This window comes from Nannobrachium achirus (assembly GCF_963921795.1).
Source record: "Nannobrachium achirus genome assembly, chromosome: 19".
Lineage (NCBI taxonomy): Eukaryota > Metazoa > Chordata > Actinopteri > Myctophiformes > Myctophidae > Nannobrachium > Nannobrachium achirus.
Genome location: NC_137826.1, coordinates 32,860,402 through 32,884,482, shown reverse-complemented (window position 1 = coordinate 32,884,482; position 24,081 = coordinate 32,860,402). Strand labels below are relative to the sequence as shown.

At 42.1% G+C, this 24,081-nt stretch overlaps 1 protein-coding gene across 1 annotated transcript; it reads left to right on the top strand.

The window, feature by feature from the left end:
- Positions 1 to 16,994: 16,994 nt before the first annotated feature.
- Positions 16,995 to 22,703, top strand: LOC308304780 (T-box transcription factor TBX2b-like; the record flags this gene model as incomplete). The annotated part of the gene is made up of 6 exons (XM_080749410.1): positions 16,995 to 17,329; positions 18,315 to 18,582; positions 19,637 to 19,783; positions 20,020 to 20,096; positions 21,649 to 21,745; positions 22,356 to 22,703. The coding sequence occupies 6 exons, from the start codon at positions 16,995 to 16,997 to the stop codon at positions 22,701 to 22,703; spliced, it is 1,272 nt and encodes a 423-aa protein (XP_080605536.1).
- Positions 22,704 to 24,081: the final 1,378 nt, after the last annotated feature.

Genomic DNA, 24,081 nt, shown 5'->3' with positions numbered 1-24,081 from the left:
GCACCGCGAGGTCTTGTGTGCTTGTAGATCTGCTATTTTCACTAGTTTAAATATTTAAAAAAAACTAATGAACACAAAACAAACCGTTTTGGACATACTGTACAAGGTTTCCAACCAACAACAGCGATTTATAAAGGTGTCTGAGTGAGTCTGTGTGAGGGTGCTGGCTCTGGCAGTGACAGAGTTGGACAGTTCCCTACTGGGCTACAGTGTTGTCCTGACTTCACCTTAACTGAAAATAGGACGCATTCTAGGGATAGAAAATTGACTTAAGAGCTGCCTCCAGGAATTATATGAGTCAACTGTTTCTTCTTACTTATTATACCTTCTGTGTATGTGTGTGTGTGTGTGTGTGTGTGTGTGTGTGTGTGTGTGTGTGCGTGTGCGTGTGCGTGTGCGTGTGTGTGTGTGTGTGTGTGTGTGTGCGTGTGCGTGTGCGTGTGTGTTTGCAGTGCTTCATTTGTCAATGAATAGGTGCTAGTCTGGATCCCAGGCTGCACCCGCGCGCAAAGATTTGCGTTTTTCTTTTTTCTTTTTTTTGCTGACCTAAATGTACGCACCCAGAGTAACATTACCAGCAACATTTGGCACATGTGGCCCATGAGAACACTGGTAGCATTCTGAATAACTGGCATATTCAAAATTCTATGACACCATGTATGTGTGTACTTGTCTTTGTGTGTCACTGTCGCCTATAAAGCACCACATCAGAAGAATTACAAGAAATGTATCAAAAACATGAAAATATAAAGTAAAGAAAGATGCTGCAGCCAAAAAGGTCTCTATTTGGAAGGATGAAAACATATATGACCAAACAGCACTATTTTGATTGATAGGGAAGGTCCCAGATCCAATCAAATAGGTTGCCGGATCCAATCAAAGTGATGGTGAGGTGAGGAAGCTTGTTCCCCTTGCTCCCCCACAAATTAAGCACTGTCTGTGTGTGTGTGTGTGTGTGTGTGCGTGCGTGCGTGCGTGCGTGCGTGCGTGCGTGCGTGCGTGCGCGGGGCATGTGGTGTGACAAAGACAAAAACTAATTCAGACAAAATGAGTTGATTCTTTTGTTTATTTTGCATGTATATTCAGTACCAGGGAATCCCTGTCCAACAACGGAACTCACAATTGTCTTACTATTTTAATACAATTAACTGTGTTTTGTACAATTTTTTTCAAATCAGTCACACATTTACAATGCATTCTATAATGAGGTACAACAGCATTCAAGAGACCTTTACTGTCTAGGAGTTCAAAAAGGATTGGTGCGAGATGCATACTAGTGAAAGAGAGCCGCATTCCTTTGACATGGAAGAGTTTAAAAACACAGTCCTGCAATGAAATGAGTTTCCCAAAACATAGTCATGACCTATTTTGGGCTGCAGACCTGTTTTCATTTTTATGGACTAATTTGTATCTTTCTTTTTTCCAAAATAAATTTCACAGGCAACATTTTCTAAAGATTCTGCAATTTTCTAAATAAATAAAAATAAAAAATCGTGAAAATATAGCAGATCTACTCGAACGCTTTGGCTCACAAGTCAAGTCAATGCTTGTACTGTATCTGCTTTTTTGCAATAGAGTTTAAATGGTTAAGTCATTGATGCCTTTCATAAATTTGGGTCCCAGGGAGACAAACTGAAAAGGTTTGTGAACCCCTGTCACACATTCTTTTCTGAATGTCATGTAATATTGAATATGTCTGAGCCACTCCGCCCCCAATCCCCATCCAACTAGTCTCATACCCTCAGGCATGGAAGCAGGCTTGTTTGGATATGAAATGTCCCTTCTGCTTCCATGAAGCAAGCACAAAAGGCACCAGCATTGAAAGTACTGTGCTCTTTGGACATTTAAGGTACTCTCCCTGCTATGAAGAGTTTGGTTGCCTGAACTTTGAAGAGGTGATAGAACGTAGAAGAAACAGCAAAAACGCACGTCTATGAAAGAATGCAGAAGTATATCCAGTAATCCCATTGACCGGATTATTGACACTTTTAGAACCCTGGGAAAGCATGGAGGCTCAAAGCGAAAAAGGAGTAAATCATGTACTGTAACAGCAAATATTCATGCTGTATGACAGGGAGAGGCCTGTAGCATCCAACGTGACTGGCAAGCTGAACCACTTCAATCAGTGGTTCTCAAACTCTTTCATGTCAAGGACCCCCAAATTGACACTTATTAGCCCGTGGACCCTCATAACAGAAGATATGCCAGGGAACCCCATGAGAGGATTTTACGACTCTAGCAGTGATTCCCGAACATTTTAATTTCAAGGACCCCCAGTTTGACATGCATTAGGCTACAGACCCACCATTTAATGCCATTTCTATCTCTGAGACTACAATTGTTATCGTAAAATGAATGTTAATTTAACTCGGAGAGTGTACAAATGGAACCAAATGGTTCCTAACTATCATTTAGCTGGGAACCCGGACCCCACTGTGAGAACCAATTACTTAAATCCTACATACTTAGTTGACCTTTCTTCCCTCTACACCACCATACCGGTATATATCTTTGCCAAAAATAGTCAATCCACAGCAGATTTTCCTAGAATTTTTGCTTATTTTGCAGAATGTTTGATGGAATCCCCGAGGTTATAAGTGGTTAGGTAACTCCTACTGGCCTCAGTTGACTGTGGAGGTCAAAACTGTGCACAAGACTGTAGGTGATTGCCCCTGTTGAACTTCAGGATGATTTAATTTACAGAGAGATCATCATGCCTAATGTTTGGGTGCTGGGTAAATCCCCTTAGAAAAATCCACCTTTCACAAACACTTTTCTCTTCTTTATTTGTCAATGGTTCGGTCAGATAAGGATCTTCATCAACACCTGATTTAATTTGGACCAATTTATTTGCAGTCTGTAAAGCAGGAGCCTCTGTGTAATGAGATTAGCTCTGACTCCCAGAGACTGCGCTGGTCCCTTGGTTGTAACATAAAATTCTCTTGTGATTGCATTTAGCCTTATGTGTCAGACAATGGGGCTCTCTCACAAACATTAGTTAAATCTTTAATGTGCACAGTAAAATAGTAAGAGAATAAAAACGGACCCATTTCCAAATGCCTGCTTAACCTTTTAGTAATAACTTAAGTGTTTCATTGTCTCACTGACAGCACAGTATACTGTACAATCAATGGAGAAATTGTCTCAGTGGGAGCCAGGATTGTGCTGAAGAAGAATCAAAGACTACATACATCAGTGGTGGACTGGTGGTAAAAAAGAGAGGACCAAGACCTGGGCCACTGCATGGCATAGTGGGGCGGCATAGCTCAGGGGTAGAGAAACCGTTATTAGAGCACAAAGGGTTCCCGAAGGGTTCCCAATTCGAATCCGGAGTCCTTGAGCAAGTCTCTGAATTGCTCCCGGTGAGTAGGTTGGTGCCTTGCATGGTTTCCTGCGCCACCGGTGTATGAATGTGTGTGTGAATGGGTGAATGTAATGCACAATCAATGTAAAGCGCCTTGGATAAAAGCGCTATATAAATGCACCATTTACCATTTATAGTGGTTCAGTATAGGCTGGTAATCTGGCCTGACAGCCGTGTTGCGTGTTTGAGTCCTGATCCCAACAGCCTTTGTTGCGTGTCACCCCTCATCTCTGTCCCCTATTTTTCTAAGGCCCAAAAGGCCCCCAAAAGGATAAGAGTGGACCAAGTACAGAGCCGACCCTGATCAACCAAGTAGGGGTAAAAAGACTTGGAAGGTTTACAGAATATGGCAAACATAACACCTTTCAATGGACGTAGCATTTCTAATGATATGATGAAAGGTAATTTGTCTTGAAAACCACTTACACAATGGGGAAGAGGTCAACTGTGCACTGAGTTGTCTGACACTGAAGGCAGATGACTTTGAATCAGGTACAGCATGTCCACTCATCCAGTTACTTGAATTTAATTCACTCTAAAATGACAGAGTGGATGGGATTGCAATTAACAGCCAGCTGTGAATAAATTCCATTAGGAGATCCTCGTGGAGGCAGACGCCTTTCACTCTAAAATTCATGAAATTGCATACTTTTGAGTTGAGCAATGCTGGTGACTCACCTCTGCCTAAGCCAGGAAAAAAATAACACGCTACCTTTGTTTTCTTTTCTTCCAGTCTCTCTGTGACCTCTTAATATCCAAACATGCACCCAGGAAAATAATGAGAGTTAATTTAACTCATAAGGGCTGCATTTCATAATAAGCAGGGTAAGTGATATATGGATTTCTTCAAATAAACCTGTGAGAGGACGTTTTCTACAGGTGCGGCTGCTCAGACATCAGTCGACCCAAAGCCTTTTCATTCTTAATGCTTCTTTATGGTTCAGTGAAAACTAATATGACAAAAATGTATTTGGTTTACTCAAGATTTGCTAAGAGGGCACGCCAACCATCAGATGTCATATCTACCTTGTGGCCTTGGCCTCAAGATGACTTGCAGTGGAATCCGGTTGACCTTAGCGTTTCACTTAATGTGCCCCAGCTGTTGGTTAAGCGGAAAACTGTGCTCCATTGTCCAGATTGATTGCCTTCCTTCCGGCCGTGCGCCTCATCTGATGTACTGTTGGCTGCCAGGGAAATATGGCACGACAATCAAATGTTCATCCCACTCAGGTGAAGTCATCAGAGAGGAGAAGCAAACTCCAAACGCCACTGTCGCTCGCTCGCTCCCATCTCTCATGTGCAATTTATCTGAGACAGAGTTTGATTGATTGATTGATTGAAGGCTTTATTAGAAGTTTGCATAGGAAAATGTACAGATTCATGACGGTACAGTTCACTGGTACAAGGTCTACTAAAAGGAGATCCATGAAAAGACTAAGCTTATTTCAACAGGAAACCATTTAAGTATCTCATATAACATTGAATGACAGACAAATAGAACACAGTACTATGCAGTAGATATGTAAAGAAAAAAAAGAAAACAGTAGGTCTATACAATCAGTAAGTACAGTATATACAATATATACAAGGAAGGGGCAGGTAACAGTAAGTCTAAACAATCAGTATGTACAGTATACAGGGCTGTATTAACCATTGGGCCGGTGGGGCCGTTGCCAGGGGCCCTTGGCTCTCAGGGGCCCTTGGGGGAACTGGCCTGCGTGGTCAATGACAATTTGCAAAAATTAAATGTATATTTTAAGCTAAAATCAAATGTGTGGGCCCCTCCTCTGTTGTCTACAGGTGCTTTCTTGGTCCACAGATGATCATCATGGCTTAAAGGTGATACACCATGCATTTAAAAAGTATTTATGTCATATTGTTTATGTCCCAAAAACGTTTTTCAAAAGGTTTGAGGCTAAATTACCTCCTGAATAGAGAGCCTCTCATTTTTGAATGGCTCTCAGAGCATTTTCCAGCTGCAGTACCACCTTTGGCCTGAACTGCGCCCCCCCCAAAAAAAAAAAAATCAAAAAAAATTTTTTTTTGAAAAAAAAAAAAAAAAAAAAAAAAAAAAATTTTGGGGGGGTGGGGGCCCCTAAAAAAAAATCGGCCAGGGGCCCTCGCGGGGGTTAATCCGTCCATGACAGTATATACAAGGAAGGGGCAGGGAGGGTAGGGTTGGGCTAGGTTTTTACCAGTTGTGAACGGCTGCTGCCTGTAAGTGGTTTTTTAGGGCAATTTTAAAGGATGCTAGTGATCCACACTCCTTTATGGCCTTCGGTAAGGCATTCCACATTTTTGTGGTGTAGCAGAAGAACGAGTTCGACCCTTTCTTTGAGTTGACTCTGGGTTGAACGTGATCTGTGGCACTGCCTCTGGTGTTGTAATTATGGACATCCTTAACGTTTATAAAGTATTTTGACAGGTACTTGGGTATCATAGTGGTGTAGTGTATCTTGTACACCAGGCCCATTGCAAGTTGCTGTACTCTGTCATCTACTCTGAGCCACCCCACTCTTAACTGGTGAGTAGCGGTGAGGTGAGTCTGATTGGGAAGGTTAAGCAGGACCCTAATTAGTTTATTTTGGGCTGTTTGGAGTTTAGTTTTAGGGCTTGTGGGGCGTCACGATACCATACGTGGACTCCATAGTCAAAGAGGGGCTGGATTATTGCACCAGCTATGGTCTTCAGTGTGTTGAAGTTGACCATTGGGGCGATCCTCTGTAGGAAACGAGTTCGTTGGTTGATTTTTTGTATTACTTTTGAAGTCATCTTTTCGCTGGAAAGATTAGCTTCAAGGATACATCCTAAGTAAGAGATTTCGTTTTTTCGTGTTATGACCTTGTCACCCACTTTGATTGTGAAGTTCTCTACCTTTTTGAGGTTATGATTTGATCCAAAGAGGATGGACTCGGTTTTGCCCAGGTGAATTGATAATTTGTTGTCGTTAAGCCATGTGCAGATCTTACTCAGTTCAGAGTTAAGTGTCTTTTCAACCTGCAAGTGGTCCTTGCCCGAGACTAGGAGAGCCGAGTCATCCGCGAACAGGAACAGGTTGCAGTCGCAAGCAGATGCCATGTCGTTCACGTATATTAGGAACAACAGAGGTCCCAGTATGCTACCTTGAGGAACTCCACAGCTTACTGGGAGGGGGGGGGACAGGGTACCGTTAATCTCCACCACCTGTTCCCTCCCCACCAGGTAAGATTGCATCCAGCTCACTGCTGCACTGTCAAGACCGATGGCTTTTAGTTTCTCAATCAGAATAGCATGATCCACGGTGTCAAATGCCTTCTGGAGGTCCATCATGACCATGCCACTATATTTGCCCTGATCCGCTTCGCGTTTGATTTGGTCAGTCAAATAGAGAAGGCATGTGTCAGTGGAATGGGATTTTCTGAATCCAGATTGGAACTCGTAAATCAGATTATTCTCATCGAGATAACTTGCAATCTGTTCGTAGACTATTTTATCCATGACTTTGGATATGGAGCTAAGAATGGAAACGGGGCGGTAGTTTCCAGGGTCTAGTTTGCTACCTTTTTTGTGCAGGGGGGTTACTTTTGCTAGTTTGAAGTCCTGGGGGACATGACCCTGTTCGATGGAAAGGTTAATTATGTGGGTAATGATTGGAGCAATGGTGGCGGCTGAATCTCTGAGAAATCTAGCTATGGGATTTTATCAAGGCCAGTGGCCTTGTGCTGAGGTAGGGCGCTCAATTTTTTAAACACTTCATCAGTTGTCACTGTGGAAAGTTTAAAGCTGTCTTTTCTGACGCCCAGTTTTTTGTAGAATTTTTTAACAAATTCTTCACCATACCGCCCAGATGGGGCGACCAGTCTTTCGACCAGTGAACGGGCTGTGGTGGTAAAGGTTTTGTTAAGATGGGTAGCCACTTCTCCTTTGTCAGAAATGAGAGCGGCGTCCGTTTTGATGTTTATGTTGTGGCATATGGTTTTTGATTTTAAGCCTAATTGGTTGTTAAGCAACTTCCATAGGTCTCGTGGTTTGTTTTTGTATTCCTCGATTTTGTCGTCGATGTAGTTTTTTTTGGCGGATCTAACTAGGGCGGTTGTCTGGTTTCTAAGTTTCTTGCATTGAGCAGTAAGATGCTCAATGTGGATTTTGAGGTCATGGTTGTATTTTTTTCTAAGCTTTTTGCAGCACTTTCGTTTTTCATCGTATTTTTTGTCTCTGAGTTTAGCTGATTCTGCAATATCTGAGTTATACCATGGCTCTTGGCGGGCTTTAACCCTGGTGGTATTCAAGGGGGCCACGTCGTCTAGAGCATTGGTCAATTTGGTTTTAAAACCACACCATGCTTCTTCGACATCTGTACACTGTAGCTCTGGGGAAAAGTCTACACCCGCTAGTTTGAGATTAAAAGCCTCACTGGAGTAGTTCTTCAGGCTTCTAGCAACGACAGTTCTGTGGCCACTAGCCTTGGGTTTGTGTATTTTACGGGTAGAGTAGATCATATAATGATCACTAAGACCGCATACAATAGCCCCGCTAGCGGTGACTTTGGACTTGTCAGTGGTTACGACGAGATCTATGAGGGTTTGAGAGTGCTCTGTCACCCTGGTGGGTACTGTGACAAGCTGAGTGAGGCTGTATTGATTGCATAACCCATCAAAGGACTTGAACATGGGTGCGTCTTTACGCAAAATGTCCACATTCCAGTCGCCCAAAATGTGACACTCAGTACCGTCCACCTTTGCTAAGCTCTCATCAAACAGCTCAAAGAAGTCATTCTGATCAGGTGGTCTATAGACAGCGCATACTAGTATGTTTTTTGCATGTTCAAAGATTACCTCAATCCATACAGTTTCAAGAGAACTGTGGTGTAAGTCTGGACGGGGCATAAAATTGACATCATTATGCACATACATGCAAACTCCGCCTCCACACCTGTTTCTATCATTTCTGATTACAGTATAGTTGGCAATTTCAATGCTAGCATCCGTAAACGAGTCATCAAGTTTAGTTTCAGAGAAGGATAAAATCTTTACCTTACCGTCATGAAACATTCCCTTAATTTGCTCCAGTTTATTGGGATTCAAGCTATTGATGTTTAAGTGGACTAGATGAAGTCCTGGTTTAGCAAAAACAACAGAGTGCATGTTCTCTGTAGTGATCGAACCAATGTCGGAGCAGGGGGGCTCCTTGTCCTCGACCGAGACAGGAAAGTTTGTCGTGGGGGGGAGGTGGTCATCATAGTCCGGTTGTAGCTGAGACTGAAGTGTGGGAGCGGTGGGGGTGGGGGTGGGGGGAAGCTCAGGTTCCTTTGTTGACTGTGAGCTCAAACAGGAGGAGATCCATGCCTTTTCGACCGCACGGGGGGTCGATGTGGCGACGCCGACAGCTTCAAAGCCAAGATATTGCGCCAGCCACGACTGATCTCGATCCCTGGTGGGTGGCGGGACCAGCGGGGGGGCATCCGGCTCGACGGACATCTCCGGCGATCCAGCGGCTGCAGTGGCTGCGAACTGTGCACCAGCCTCCTCGGTGACGGTGGGGGCGGCAGGGGGACATCCAGGGGGACATCCAGGTCCACGTCGGCACTGTTATCGGGCGGCGGCTCGGAAACCACGGCCGCGAGCTGGTCACGAGTAGCCTCGATGCTGGAGCTCTGCTGCAGAGATCCGCGTTGGCAGCCATAGCACTCGTAACCAGTAGAACCCGTATCGATGTTACCACCGCTGGGGTTCTTTGTCTCCGAAAGCAGTTGTTGTTCCCTCGTGAGACGGGCGGCTTGCCGAGTGACTACGGGCCCTGGATGAACCTCAATATCACCAGAAAGAAGCAGAATAAAGTAAATGATGGACCGCCTGTCCATTCTGCCTATCTGGGGTTTGTTCTTAGTCAGCAGCAGCGACCCAAGGACCGTCAGTTTACCGAAGCCGAGATGTTTTGGCTCCGATCCAACGTGAAGGAAAAAAAACACTGCGTGATTCCTCTCCATTCCGCACGTTGGCTCCGATCCAACGTGGAGGAAAAAAAACACTGCGTGATTCCTCTCCATTCCGCACATAATTCTCCGTATATACAATTAGTACAAGTATACAGTACACTGTATATCATGCCTAGGGCTGGGTGCAATAACTGCAATACCACCATACCGCGGTTGTGTACTGCATACAGCGGTGTGGAGTTCATAACCGCGATTATACAGCGTTCTTTTATGTATTAAAAAGAAATACGAAAAAATAAAAATAATTCTATTAAAAACTACCTTTTTTAGGAGATACAGTGACTTATTACCGCGATAACTAAAAATCCATACCACCACAGCCCTAATCATGGCTATACGGTTGGCACACACTACTGTACATGTGAAATATTAATTGTGCAAATAAGACACACCTTGACACTCTTTCTTTCTCTCTCCATGACTCCATCACTGTCTTTATGTCTCTCTCTCTCTCCCCTGTCTGTCTCCCTCCCAGGCCAGAGGAAGGTGTTTGATGAGTCAGACAGGAAATGTCCGCTCATGCTTCGTTGTTTGTTGAGGCAAGAATAATACATTCCAAAGCCTCCTCTGTTGACCATACATCTGTCTCATGATGTCGCTGATTGCAAGTTATTACCCTTTATTACCAGTAAGACTCCCTAATCGGGAGATAAGCGACCGTTGGTCGCTTATCTCCACAAATAGGCCAAAAGTTTGTTTTACCAATTATCAAGACATACGGGCAGTTGACAGTTTGCCATGGTTACTCATTGAAGTTGAATCTCCATATATGGAGATAACCTACGCATCACACTAAGTCTGACCTCACCAGCCCATATTTGGGCATGAGCAACTTATGTCTCCATATATGGAGATATGATGACATCACACAGTCCTCAGCCGATGATGTGGCGTGATGTCATACAATACACAAACGAGCCCTACAGTATAAAGGGGCAATTCTTGCCAGGAAAGAAGCATTTCTTCGACTCAGACCTTATAGCCAGGGTTGGCTTATAGCAGCTGTCGGTAGGACCATATATGGATTCTGTTAGTGTGGATCTCCTAACAGGGCATCATCTGGGATACAATCCCTTTTATGCCCATATATGGAGATCCCTAACAGAATCCCTTTCATGCCCATATATGGAGATCCCTAACAGAATCCCTTTTATGCCCATATATGGAGATCCCTAACAGCATCCCTTTTATGCCCATATATGGAGATCACTAACAGCTAACAGAATCCCTTTTATGCCCATATATGGAGATCCCTAACAGAATCCCTTTTATGCCCATATATGGAGATCCCTAACAGAATCCCTTTTATGCCCATATATGGAGATCCCTAACAGAATCCCTTTTATGCCCATATATGGAGATCCCTAACAGAATCCCTTTTATGCCCATATATGGAGATCCCTAACAGAATCCCTTTTATGCCCATATATGGAGATCCCTAACAGAATCCCTTGTATGCCCAATGCCCATATATGGAGATCCCTAACAGAATCCCTTTTATGCCCATATATGGAGATCCCTAACAGAATCCCTTTTATGCCCATATATTATGGAGAAATCCCTGCTCTGAGTATCTGACATCAGTGTGATGTCACCTGTTTATGCCCATATATGGAGATCCCTGCTCTGCGTATCTGGTTGCTATGGTAAACAGTTGGTTGCTAGGGTAAAAAAACATGGTTGCTATGGTAAACAGTTGATTGCTAGGGTAAACAGTTGGTTGCTAGGGTAAAACCATGGTTGCTAAGGTGGTTGCTAACGTACACTAACAAACCAGCAACAACAGACTGTTGCCACAGCAACGTACACAAAGGTTTGTGTACACATGTGGTGTGATGTCATACTGATGCAGAGATATGAGCAGGGCAAAGGTGTGACGTGTGACGTGTGACGGACGGACGGACGGACGGCCGGTGGAGGTTTTCATAGTAAACTGCTCCCTGACGGTCGCAATTAACCAGTAAGACTCCCTAATCGGGAGATAAGCGACCGTTGGTCGCTTATCTCCACAAATAGGGCAAAAATGTGTTTTTCCAAAATCTTACTGGTCCATGTTGATGACATGAGTGTAGACATGCTGTGTAGTGATATTCGTGCATGAAAGGGATTTTGTTTCTGGAAATATGTCTGTGGGGTGCCACATTTGGAATAAAACACTTACATCACACATCTGGATATCCATACAGCCCATCTAGTTTGCCTGTGTCCATTTATGCCCATATATCTGATGACATTGGGACAATGATCTCCATATATGGGCATAAAACTTATGTTAATTAGTAAAGCCTGGGGATCTCCATATATGGGCATGAGGGGTACCCTAAAAGGGCATCATCTGGGAATAGCAAATATAGTTATCCTAGAAAGTGAAAATCTTACATCAAAGGCCATAACTACCTACCTACCACCATACTGCATTCCTCATTAAACTACCTACCAGTAAGATGCCTATAGGGAGAAAAGCAAAGGGCGAGGTTGCACCATTTCTTGGTCTTCTGGCCAGTGATGTATATCGGACCATTTAACCATATATGGAGACATCTGGTACCCAAAGATATTCACAGATATGGGCTTAATATTGATGACATAAGGGATCTCCATATATGGGCGTAAAAGGGATTTGGTTCCCCTGGCATCACAGGGATCTCCATATATGGGCATAAAATGGATTTGGTTACCCTGGCAACACGGGGATCTCCATATCTCCATATATGGGCATAAAAGGGATTTGGTTCCCCTGGCATCACAGGGATCTCCATATATGGGCATAAAAGGGATTTGGTTCCCCTGACATTACAGTGATGTCAGTGGCTGGTTCTACAGAGGGGATCTCCATTTATGGGCATAAAAGGGAATGTATGTATGATGATGTCAGATATCATAGACGTCATAGGACTTTCACATAACGAATAACTGAGTAAGCATGTAAACCCGTAAAATCTATATTTGGGCATGGCTGATTTATGACCTCATCATGATGACACGAGCAAACACAGCTGAATTGTATAAATGATCAGTGCAGAAACCAACAGAAGTATTTGACCAAGACTCTTCGATTTAAACATCAACAAAGGTGTGACGTTTGTTGATGGTCACAAAGGTGTGACGGACGGACGGACGGACGGACGGACGGACGGACGGACGGCCGGTGGAGGTTTTCATAGTAAACTGCTCCCTGACGGTCGCAATTACCCTTCGCTTTGGGAGCCATACATGTATATGTGAGCAGTCACTTGCTAGAATGAGTCTTCCCTTACCAGTAGAAACTCCTCTCCACACTTCCTTTGTCATTTCACCCATCCAGTGAAGAATAGAGGGTATGCGCATGCATAAAGTCAATGGCAAATCGAGTGACAAAGTTGGTGGTAAAGTGAGTTTAACGTTGTTTAACATTGTTAATCAATCAGTAGGCGTACCCGCATAACTTCAGGGTATGATGATGATGTCACGCGCATACCCTCTATTGACGGACAGTGATAGGTGATCATCTTTTAACAAAATATCTGAAAAAGTAACAAACAGATTTTGTGAAAAAGTTGGTTATGGACCAAGACAAGAAATTCAAAGAATAAAGCTTTAATTTCCTTCGTCCGACAGGCGTGGGTGGCTGTGGGTGTGGCCTATCATAAAAAGGTACTTAACTTCCGTACAGATTAAAGTAAACCAACACCAACTTTGAAACAAGGTTTGTCATGGGACAAGGAGCACCTGCTAACTTTTCGATTGATTGACATCTCTAATTGATCATGAAAAAGAAAAAAAACATACATCTGACCCATCATAGTCAAATGGATAGCCAGTTAACTTCCAAAGGCCATCTCCAAAGCAACGCACTAGGCATTGGCATCAGACTTGGCTTAGAGCCACCAACTTGTCAGTCAACCCACCGGGCCACACCCCTTTCACCCCCTTCTCCTTCTTGGAATGTCTCCACTAAAGGGGTCCTCGTGGGTGTCATCTGACTCTGCTTAGAGATGCTGACACACTTGTCGACCTCTCGTACCACACACATTTTTTTAACGTCTCCAAAGGGGTCCTTTTTGGGGTGTCATCACTCCATCAGACTGTGCTCAGAGCTGATGACTCACTACTAGTCCAGTGGTTCTCAGTGGTCCGGGGACCACCAGTGGTCCTTGGGGGGGTTCCAGGTGGTCCACAGCTAAATGATGGACCCTTAAAGATCTTTAACTCTCAAGAGTTAGATTATTGTTAAACATCTGCACAATTGTTATTTTGATCAACGTTCATCTCCTATGTTACCAACATTGATACAGAATGGAATTGTGGACACCATCTAATCCAACAATCACAAAATCATCTAAGTTTTTGGTCTGAGAGGCTAAATCTCAACAAATGCCGAATAAATAATGGACCTTGACGTGAAAAAGGTTGAAAACCAATGCACTAGTCAACCCCTAATGCCACAAACACTTTCCGGTTTTTGGCGTGTATTCAAAGGGGACCTTGTGGGGTGTCATTGGACTCACCTCGGACACCCCGGGGCATGCCATCCCAGGACATTTGCATCCCCTGACTGAAGCCTTTAATCGAGAGAGAACTGAGGAGAAAAACAGAGAGAAAAGGCTTCAAACATGCATACGCATCGCATCAGACAAACGGATAGTTATTTGACCCCAATGAATCACTTTCAACTGAGTCACGTTGAAGCTCTTTGCGTGGCCAGGCGTATATTTAGCGGCCTTACTCATATGGTCAGAGAAGTAGCTAATAAGATTTAATAGACATATATTATTTTTATTATAAGCGCTGTCTCAGTTTTTATTTACAAGCTATTCCCTTTTGCATTTTTTCAAAAAAAGTCATTACTAGTGCACTGAGGCTATTTTCATGTCAAATTGATATGTTAGGCCAGTGTTTCTCAAATGGGGTCACGTGTACCCCTAGGGGTACGCAGAGGTACTACAGGGGGTATTTGAAAGAACATGTAAAATGGAAACATTTATTTTACTGTTATGTTTAATGATAAAACATTGACAAATGTATGTGAATGTGCTGCTCTGTAAAGCTTTAAACTAAATTAGGTAAGAATGTTACTGTTACTGAATAGAAAATAGGCTACTTATTTTCAACATATTGACTTAAAAACTGGACTTTTGATTTTGTAGACTTTATAGACTACTCCCTTTTTTAAAGATTCAAAAATAGCTGATCTAAAAGCTCACAATCGCAATGCCTTGTGAACTTATAGATCAGCTATGTTTGAATAGCTAAAGTATACAATTTTGATGCTATACTTTTCCTGGAACCCGCCTCCCTCATGGACACTTGGTGCCGTTGGTGGTCCCCAGACTCCCCAGGCCATTTCAGGGGGTGGTCCCCAGACTCCCCAGGCCATTTCAGGGGTCACCGTCATGCTGGCTTGTGATGGACATTTTTGTTACAATTCAATTCTTGCCACGGACATACAAAATTAGTTGGACAATAATATTACCAGAAACACATGAGTCCTGAATGACCATAACAGGTCTGTAACTCTGAGAGTGTTCAAATTGTACACTCTCAGTCTCAAGAGTTAACCTGGTCCTTGCAAATAAAAAAAATGTGAGTGTGTAAAAAAGAAAATCTAAAATTTCCCATGGACAAGGACAATTAAGTCTTTGTCATGGACACATTTGTAAAATATTGTTTAACCGTAAACAGCATCATTTGTTGTGGGTATAAACCTATAGGAAAAGAAGGTGTTGTCTGAACACACAAAGATCTCCAGGATAGCAATGGGCAGAATGCAACCGTTTACAATAATCCATTCCAAACCCCCTGTTAGTTTGCAGGTGGCCCAAAGAGCAACATTTTATTTTTCACATGTCACAATAGTGGCCATGTCCTCATGTCCAATGGTTTAAACATTTTAATAGGCAAAATGATTCAGAAAAGGTGCAGAATTGTACAGGCTATACATTTTATTCTTCTTTTATCTTTTTTGTGCACTTATAGGCCTATCGATTTACACACAAATCTCTACACTTCTAGCATACTGTGAAGCATTTAGTTTATAACCAGTAAGACTCCCTAATCGGGAGATAAGCGACCGTTGGTCGCTTATCTCCACAAATATCACAGCCTCCACCTCTCACGTCATACGGGCAGCCATAGTTACACCTGGAATGTTGAATCTCCATATATGGAGATAACCTACCCATCACACAAAGTCTGACCTCACCAGCCCATACCTGGGCATGGACGACTTATATCTCCATATACGGAGATGGCCATATATGGAGATACGATGACATCACAGAGTCCACAGCTGATGATGTGGCGTGATGTCATACAATACACAAACAAGCCCTATATAAAGGGGCAATTCTCACCAGGGAAGAGAGCATTCCCCACTAGCTGAGTATCTTAAGATGGTTGGATGTGATGATAAGCCACAAATAGGCCAAAAGTTTGTTTTACCAATTACCCTTTTATGCCCATATATGGAGATCCCTGCTCTGAGTATCTGACATCACTAATCCCTTTTATGCCCATATATGGAGATCCCTGCTCTGAGTATCTGACATCACTAATCCCTTTTATGCCCATATACAGTATGGAGATCCCTAACAGAATCCATTTTATGCCCATATATGGAGATACCTGCTCTGAGTATCTGACATCACTGTGATGTCACCTGTTTATGCCTAAATATGGAGATCCCTGCTCTGAGTATCTGACATCACTGCGATCTCACCTGTGATGTCACAGTGACACATCACCTCAGTATCTGTGATGTCACAGTGACACATCACCTCAGTATCAGGCGTTACACGTATACATTGAGCAGGGCAAAGGTGTGACGTGTGTGACGGACGGACGGACGGACGGACGGACGGACGGACGGACGGCCGGTGGAGGTTTTCATACTAAACTGCGACTTTACGGTCGCAATTAACATTTCTAACATTTTGTAAGGACGAATAACAAATACAATAACCTAGGCCTATAATATTTTCGTAAAACAAACATTTTCACTTTAATGTATACAAATTAGTGTTAGAATCATCACTTTAATCAATGAGTAGAACTATTTCAATTGTATAAAGAAATGTTATTTGACTACACAGGGATAATGTCACACATTATTTTGAGTAGCCTAATCAATGTTCTGGCTTCCCTCCTCTATAATTAACGGCCATAGTTTGATCAAATGAAACGAGCAGTATAGCCTAACCACGCCCATCGAGCTCTTGGTTAACCCGTCCCATAGGGACGCTAGACGAGATGATAAAATCGTCAGTCAATGGAATTTGACTCAATAGTCTACAATGAGTAAGGGAAAGGAAGGACATAATAGTCTAAATACTAATAGGCTATTAGGCTAAAAATACTTCAATTGATTATAGCTGGAGCCTGGAGCCTGGATCTCTTTGCTCTCCACATTTTCGCGTAAATAGCCTCCCCTCCCCTCAACTTGCCGCCAGTGGACATCTGTCTTGCCCAGAGTCTTAAGTAAAGTATCCTGAAGCAAATTCTTCGGTGTAAAGTGACAAGTCTAATCGCTTATCTGTGATCGCAGATCTTGCGCACAATGCGCAGTGAATTTGGACATGGAGCTGAGCTTCTCTGGACAAGTTTACAGCCTAACTCCATAGTGTGCCGATTGGAGTGACCGCGCGCACTGATGAGAAACCCAACATCCACGCGTCTGTCATGGCTTATCATCCAGTCCACGTTCACGGGCCGGCCGGGTTTTCTATGTCATCTTTCCTTGCTCAGCCTTCGTTTTTTCCTGCGCTGACGTATCCTCCAGGCGCCCTCATCACCAAGCCTGCAGCGGACAGGCTGGACAGCGCCAGCTGCGAAGCCGCAGACGCTGCAGGGCTGTGCGCTGCTCTGGGGCATCGCCGTGGTGACGTCCCATTTAAAAGTTTGTGGTCAGAGGATGAAGTGGACGAAGATGAGCTGAAAGTCTCGCTGGACTCAAAGGATCTGTGGAATGAGTTCCACGAAATGGGAACAGAGATGGTCATCACGAAATCGGGAAGGTAATGTGTATAGTAGGCTAAGATCCCTCAATGTTAGTCAAACTAGGCCTATACAAATGTCAAGTGCATATGGATATGATGTTGATGTACTACTTTAACTTATGACTGGATGAGATCATACATTTTCAAAAGTAGCCTAGACCTAACGTATTAATCTTATATCCATATATAGGCTACAAGCCTAAATATTTGTATAATGTTTATTGTGTAAATTAAGATATTATCTTTTTAATTGAGAGTTTAAACATTTGGTGGCAGTGGTGGAAAATATTACTTGCATTTGTCACTTAAAAGTAAAAGTTAAAGTATCAATGCTGCAATTTAGAAATACTCTGTTTAAAAGTCCGGAATTAAAAACATAGGCCTATTGTGCAAAAGTACAGAAGTATTGGTATCATCAAAACCTACTTAAAGTAGGTACCAAAAGTACTCATTATGTAGAATGTCCCATCATGCATAGATGTCCCATTTCACAAGTTTTAAAATGTATACAAATCTTTTGAAAATAGCAGATCTACAAGCTCACAATGCCTGCATCTAGAGCATTGTGAGCTTGCAGATCTGCTATTTTTCAAATGGCTGAAAATGTATTGGGTTGAAGTGGTTAATTTATGTTTTATAATAAGAAAAGTACAATAGCCTATTTGGATCCAAGATGTAGTGAAGTACAAGTAAAAGTAGGCTACAGAAAATTAGAAATACTCATACAGTGAGTATACGTAAAAGTACCTCAGAATTGTACTTAAGTACATTTAAGTAAATGCACTTAGTTACTTTACACCACTGTAATGGGGATCCAAATAAACAATGACATAATGCATATAATCGTTTATTTCGCCTACACACACACACACACGCACGCACGCACGCACACACGCACGCACGCACGCACGCACGCACACACGCACACACACACACACACACACACACACACACACACACACACACTGTTAACATAATAGCCTGCTTTTATTCTGTTCTACAGGAGAATGTTTCCTCCTTTCAAGGTCCGCGTCAGTGGTCTGGATAAGAAAGCAAAGTACATTCTACTGATGGACATTGTGGCTGCTGATGACTGCCGCTACAAGTTCCATAACTCCCGCTGGGTGGTGGCTGGTAAGGCAGACCCGGAGATGCCCAGAAGAATGTACATCCACCCTGACAGTCCCTCCAAGGGGGAGCAGTGGATGACCAAGCCAGTTGCTTTTCACAAACTCAAATTAACCAATAATATTTCGGACAAGCATGGATTTGTGAGTATAATAGCAGGCAACATATTATTATTATTGCATCTTTTTCTTTTTGTGTGTGTATTGTGCCTGCTTGTCTACGGGGGCAGAACTCCGAAGGACCCCAACCCCATGGAACTCCCTCAAGGACCCCCTGGGGTCCCCGGACCCCACTTTGAGAACCAATGTTTTATTGTATGAGTCAGATTGCACACAGCAGCATGTAGGCACTAGTACACTGTCCATGGTGCGTGCGCGTGCATGGTTTGTGCTGTGCAGGACAGGTGCCATGGGCAGGCAGTGTAGTGTAGTGTTTGTTTTCCTGTGTCTGGTTTAACTAATAATCAAACTACATTAAAATGGTGTAAAGAGCGGTTCATTAAAGGTTGGGTAAGTGATTTTGTTTTGGTTAAAGCAAAAGAAAACATGATAAAAGGTTAAAGCACTATATTCTTATAGCAATCAGTGTTTGTTCAGGGGTCTCCCTGTCTCTCCAGCTCTTCGATGAACAGAAAAGACCTTTTCAGGTATAGGTGACACAATGTCAGTCTGTCAATCAGGAGAGACTGATCAACTTCACTTTTGTAGTGTTCCAGTTCCAATTGTGTCTGCTCATTTCTTTCACTTCCAATTTCACTTGTTTAATCTGTATCCTGACTGAGTTCTGGTTGGATAAAATTGTTATCCTGACCTGAAAAATCCTTTTCTGTTTAATAAAGAGTTGGAGAGAGATGAAGATACGCTACAGCGCTATTTAACACTTTTTAACCAAAGAAATCTCTTACCCTACCTACACCTTTAATTATGTGGCCTAAGTGTTTTGTCTCAAATTCTTTGAACATTGTAAGGCTTGTCTTTAAGTGACGTAAGGTCAATCTTTAATGGGTTTATTTACCACCATAATGCAACAGTGTAGTGCTTTTCTGAACCTGGCTTGTGCCCCACATAGGGGGCTGTATTAAATATCTACAAAGCATTATATGGTTGGGGATTTGGGGAGGGGGGTTTCATCTTCACCACAATCACCACTCACATACTGAAAAACAATGTGATGCACTGTCTTTCTCTAATTTTGCAGACAATCCTGAATTCTATGCATAAATATCAGCCCAGATTTCATATTGTGAGGGCTAATGATGTAACGAAGCTGCCCTGCTGCAACTTCCGGACTTATGTCTTCCCCGAGACAGAGTTCATTGCAGTCACAGCGTATCAGAATGATAAGGTAAACTTTAACACTCTCTCTCTCTCTCTCTCTCTTTCTCTCTCTCTCTCTCTCTCTCTCTCTCTCTCTCTCTCTCTCTCTCTCTTTCCCTCTCTCTCTCCCCCCTATGGGCATGAATTCACTTGCTGTACTGTATAGCCTAGAAAATGTGTAGGTAATGTAAAGTTGTATAAAGTACATTTATTTTACATAATATGCACAATGACAGCCATATCTTTTCTTCCCTTCTTCTTCAGATTACACAGCTAAAAATTGATAACAATCCTTTTGCTAAAGGATTCAGAGACACAGGGAATGGTAGACGAGAAAAAAGGTAGGCTGCTACATATCCTGTGTGCAATGAGCAACTTGTTTTGCAACCAGAATGCATATTAAATAGATTGATCTCATTCTTACCACACTATAATATTGATGTACAGGTGAATTTATACTAATCAAAGGTTGATTTACAGGAAGCACCTAAACCACCTGTCGCTGCACAAGGAATATCAGGAATGTGCAGACTCTGATGAGTCCAGTGATCATCCAGGTGCCAGGGTTCATTCTCCGCTTGAAGTATCTAAACCTGCAAGTCGAGGTAGACATGCAATAACCCGCTTTTAATAATTAAAATGCATAAATAACATAGTCCTGAAGTTATACATGAATGTTGAAAGTGTTCTTAAGCTAGATTCAGGCTACACTATTACATTTTCTGCATATAGTGTCTTCTTAGAAAGCACTGATTTGGGGAAAACGAAAAGTGAATCTATACATAAAAACAACCTTTACCCAAAGGTCGTTGTTAACAAGGTTGTTTTTAACCATGGTTAAAATGGACTTCAATCGTTTATATTGGAGTTTGGGGGCCCTGGGGGTGTTGTACTGTCGTGTGGGGGGGTTAAGAACGCTGGAATGAGAATGCGTGTGTGTGTGTGTGTGTGTGTGTGTGTGTGTGTGTGTGTGAGTGTGTGTGTGTGTGGTCACCAGCGGTATTGCAGTTCGTGATACGGACATGGCCACATAGCCAGCCACGGACAAAGCTACCACCGCTCAAAAACGAATCCATACAGGATTGTACAAATTAAATAGAGTAGGCAGTTGGTTCTAGTGGCTACTGGCCACAAATAGGCCATTAATAGGCATGGTAATTTGAAGGCAATATAAAGCAGCTCACAATACTTGCTGCAACAGTGTAACCTTTCTCTGTGAAGCTCAATGGATACTCCATCACACTTGCGGTGTCACTTGCCAAAAAGTACTGATTTTCAACCAACCAAAACGTAATGTGTTCACTTTAGTCCGGATTGGGAATCGAACCAGCAACGCCGTCAGGCATCAATGCCTATGTGGCATGTGCCTGGACCAGTAGGCCAGTGGGTGCCCTGTCCTAATGCTCTTCTAATAATCTCATTGTTCACTTTGATTCAACTCATTTCAGATATTTATTATTTTTCCTCAGATGAGAAAAACAGCGACATCGTACAGAACGTTGAGTCCCAAGATACTGGAACCTGTGCATCTCCTTTGAGCCAAAAGAGCAAGGAAACACCAAGGAACAATACAGACCTCGAGAACAGTGACTCTGGGTCAAGGGAAGACAAATCTTTATTCAGTGTCACAGACATTAAGCACCACAATAAGAACAATTTCCAGAAGAGGGGTTTAAATTGTGGCATTTTAAGTGAAATAAAAGATGGAATCTTACCTCCACTGGTGCCAACAGAGAGCTCATCGCCCTTTAGTTCTTGTTACCTACAGCGCTTGGTGATCCCAGATTTGCAAAGTCAACAGTTTTTAAAGCCATTGAATTCTGGACAGTTTGCAGTGGTTCCAGAATCGTTGTCCACTGTTGGTAAGGGACACCTGTTTGCCTGTCTGTCAAGGGCAAATGGACTTGAGAACAGATGCTTAACTTCTCAAAGCATCAGCTATTCGAGTTCCTTCCTGTTCCACCTGTCGCAGCACATTTTGGCATCTCAGGTAGGCTTGAAGCATTTCAAATGAAAGTACTTTTAACTAAGCAGTTGTATTGAGTAGGAGAGCAGACTCCTTTTGCCAAATCACGCAAAGCGGTGTATACATGTGACCTGACAGTCGCTTATCTCCCGATTAGGGAGTCTTACTGGTTCAGAAATCCTTGAAATCTATTTTGGTAACAGTGATAAAGTATTTTCATATCTATCGTCATATAATTGGTCCTCTCTAATTCGCTCATTATACGATAGCACCATTTCTATCTACCTGCTCTGTGTCTCAGAGAAGGGCTGTGGACAGTTCATTAACCTGCCTACCAGTAACTTAGGCAGGTTTGGTCATTTCAAACATGATTTTAGTGCAAGAACAATGGCTTCTATTTCAGCATGCTAACTTTGCGGGAAGTGAAAGGCTGTAGTTTCTATCACCTTCAAATCCCAATTGACCATGTCATTGGTATAGGCACGTTAAGGAACTTGCCCAGGAGATGCAGAATAAGCTTATAATGAGCATTCTTGAGGACCAATTATTTTGCAGATATGGTTGTAAATGGGTGAAGTGCTAAAATAACTTGCAAAATGGTGACAATCCATTTGTGTCGTATATTTTCTTTCAGAGAATTCCGGCGACACCTTTTGGAGGACTCTTCCCCTATCCATACAACTATATGGCAGCAGCAGCCACCATGGCCCCAGCGCTCCTCACCTCTTCAGCAACCTCTGTCCTGTACAGAAATAGCAGGCTCAGCACCTCTCCATCAAGCTTGCGATTCAGCCCCTATCAGATCCCTACCTCTACTGCACCAATCGAGAATGTTCCCAGCACTGGACTGTCTGGCAAATTAAATGCAGGATCTATGTCGTTCAAATCAGACAGCACAGATTCCATTCCGGTGTCTGAGTGTCATAACACTGGGATCAACAAGGTTTTGTCACCTAAAAACTCTTGTAAAGGTTTCTACTAATGAGCTGCAAAGTATATATAGTGGACTTGAGAAAACAAAGATGTCACCCATAAACATGTGTGATGAATAAATCCATTCACAAATAATTTCACAATAGTCTCCTAAAATGATCTGCAGTTAAAGCCCTCATTGTTTAAAATCAAGAGCTATCCATCCCGGCCAACAATATCTAATTGTAAATAGTTGAAATATTATATAGACTATTTTGGGGTAGTAATGCTTGGCAACACTCAAAACCTATTTTGTAAATTATGTTATTACCTCAAGATTAATAATACATAACTTATATTAATTCTTTTTTAATTTACATTCATATAGATATGTAATATTCTTTTTACACACGTAAACAAAATAAGTCATTTGGGGCAGACAAGTTATTGTAAGTGTATAATAATCTGCCCATGAGACATGAAGGTAATTGTGGACATTAGGTGATTATAGTCCAAAACAGTTGAACATTGATACATTGCAGGAATAACTCAGGATGCTTTTTCACCAGCACCAAAGAATCTCTCTCTCTCTCTCTATATATATATATATATATTATATATATGTATATATATATATATATATATACTGCCACATTCTTCAGATTATTTGATTGAAAGTTGATGGTTGTATTTTTCCACATTTAAAATATAAATAAAGTTTATTATTAGACGTATATTTTGTGGTATGTACTATAGGCTACTGTAATATGTATATTTCAGGAATTTATGACATCACTCCTATCCATATACAGTATATTAATGTCCGATAATATGAACTAGCTTTCTGTTGCTCAATATCAGAATCAGAAAGACTAAAGTGTCACACCTTGAAGAATACTTTACAGTAGGGTGAAATTAATTTGCTATAAAACCATCAGAACATAATAAAAGCTAAAGTGTTAATGTTTGTATTGGATTTTAGATGCATTACTAAAGTAAGCTCTGTTGCAAGTAAAGAATTATATTAACACGTTTTGTTCAGCGATATAATCTCCACAAACCAATTAACAAACTTTTATTATTTATGATGAACCAACCAGGCAATTACTATATAGGTTTTAAAAATCATCATAGAACATCACTTTATATAGGCTTATGTTAACTACAGACTACACTGTGGCAAAACAGCACTGGAAATTTGATGAGGGAACCCATTGCAAATCCACTTCCTCAGGATTACAAATTGTAGCCCTCTATTATCTACTGCGAAGATCTGCTTTGGGTTCTCATTAGTCCAAACAGTTTTCCTCCCATCATGGAGCTTCACTTATGCATATTAATTGTTATACTTAGTTTGAAAATTGCAGATCTACAAGTCACAACTCATCCCCTTTGCTGCCCTTTTTGACCTTGTAAATAAGCAATTCTCAGCCAAATACAGGTCAATT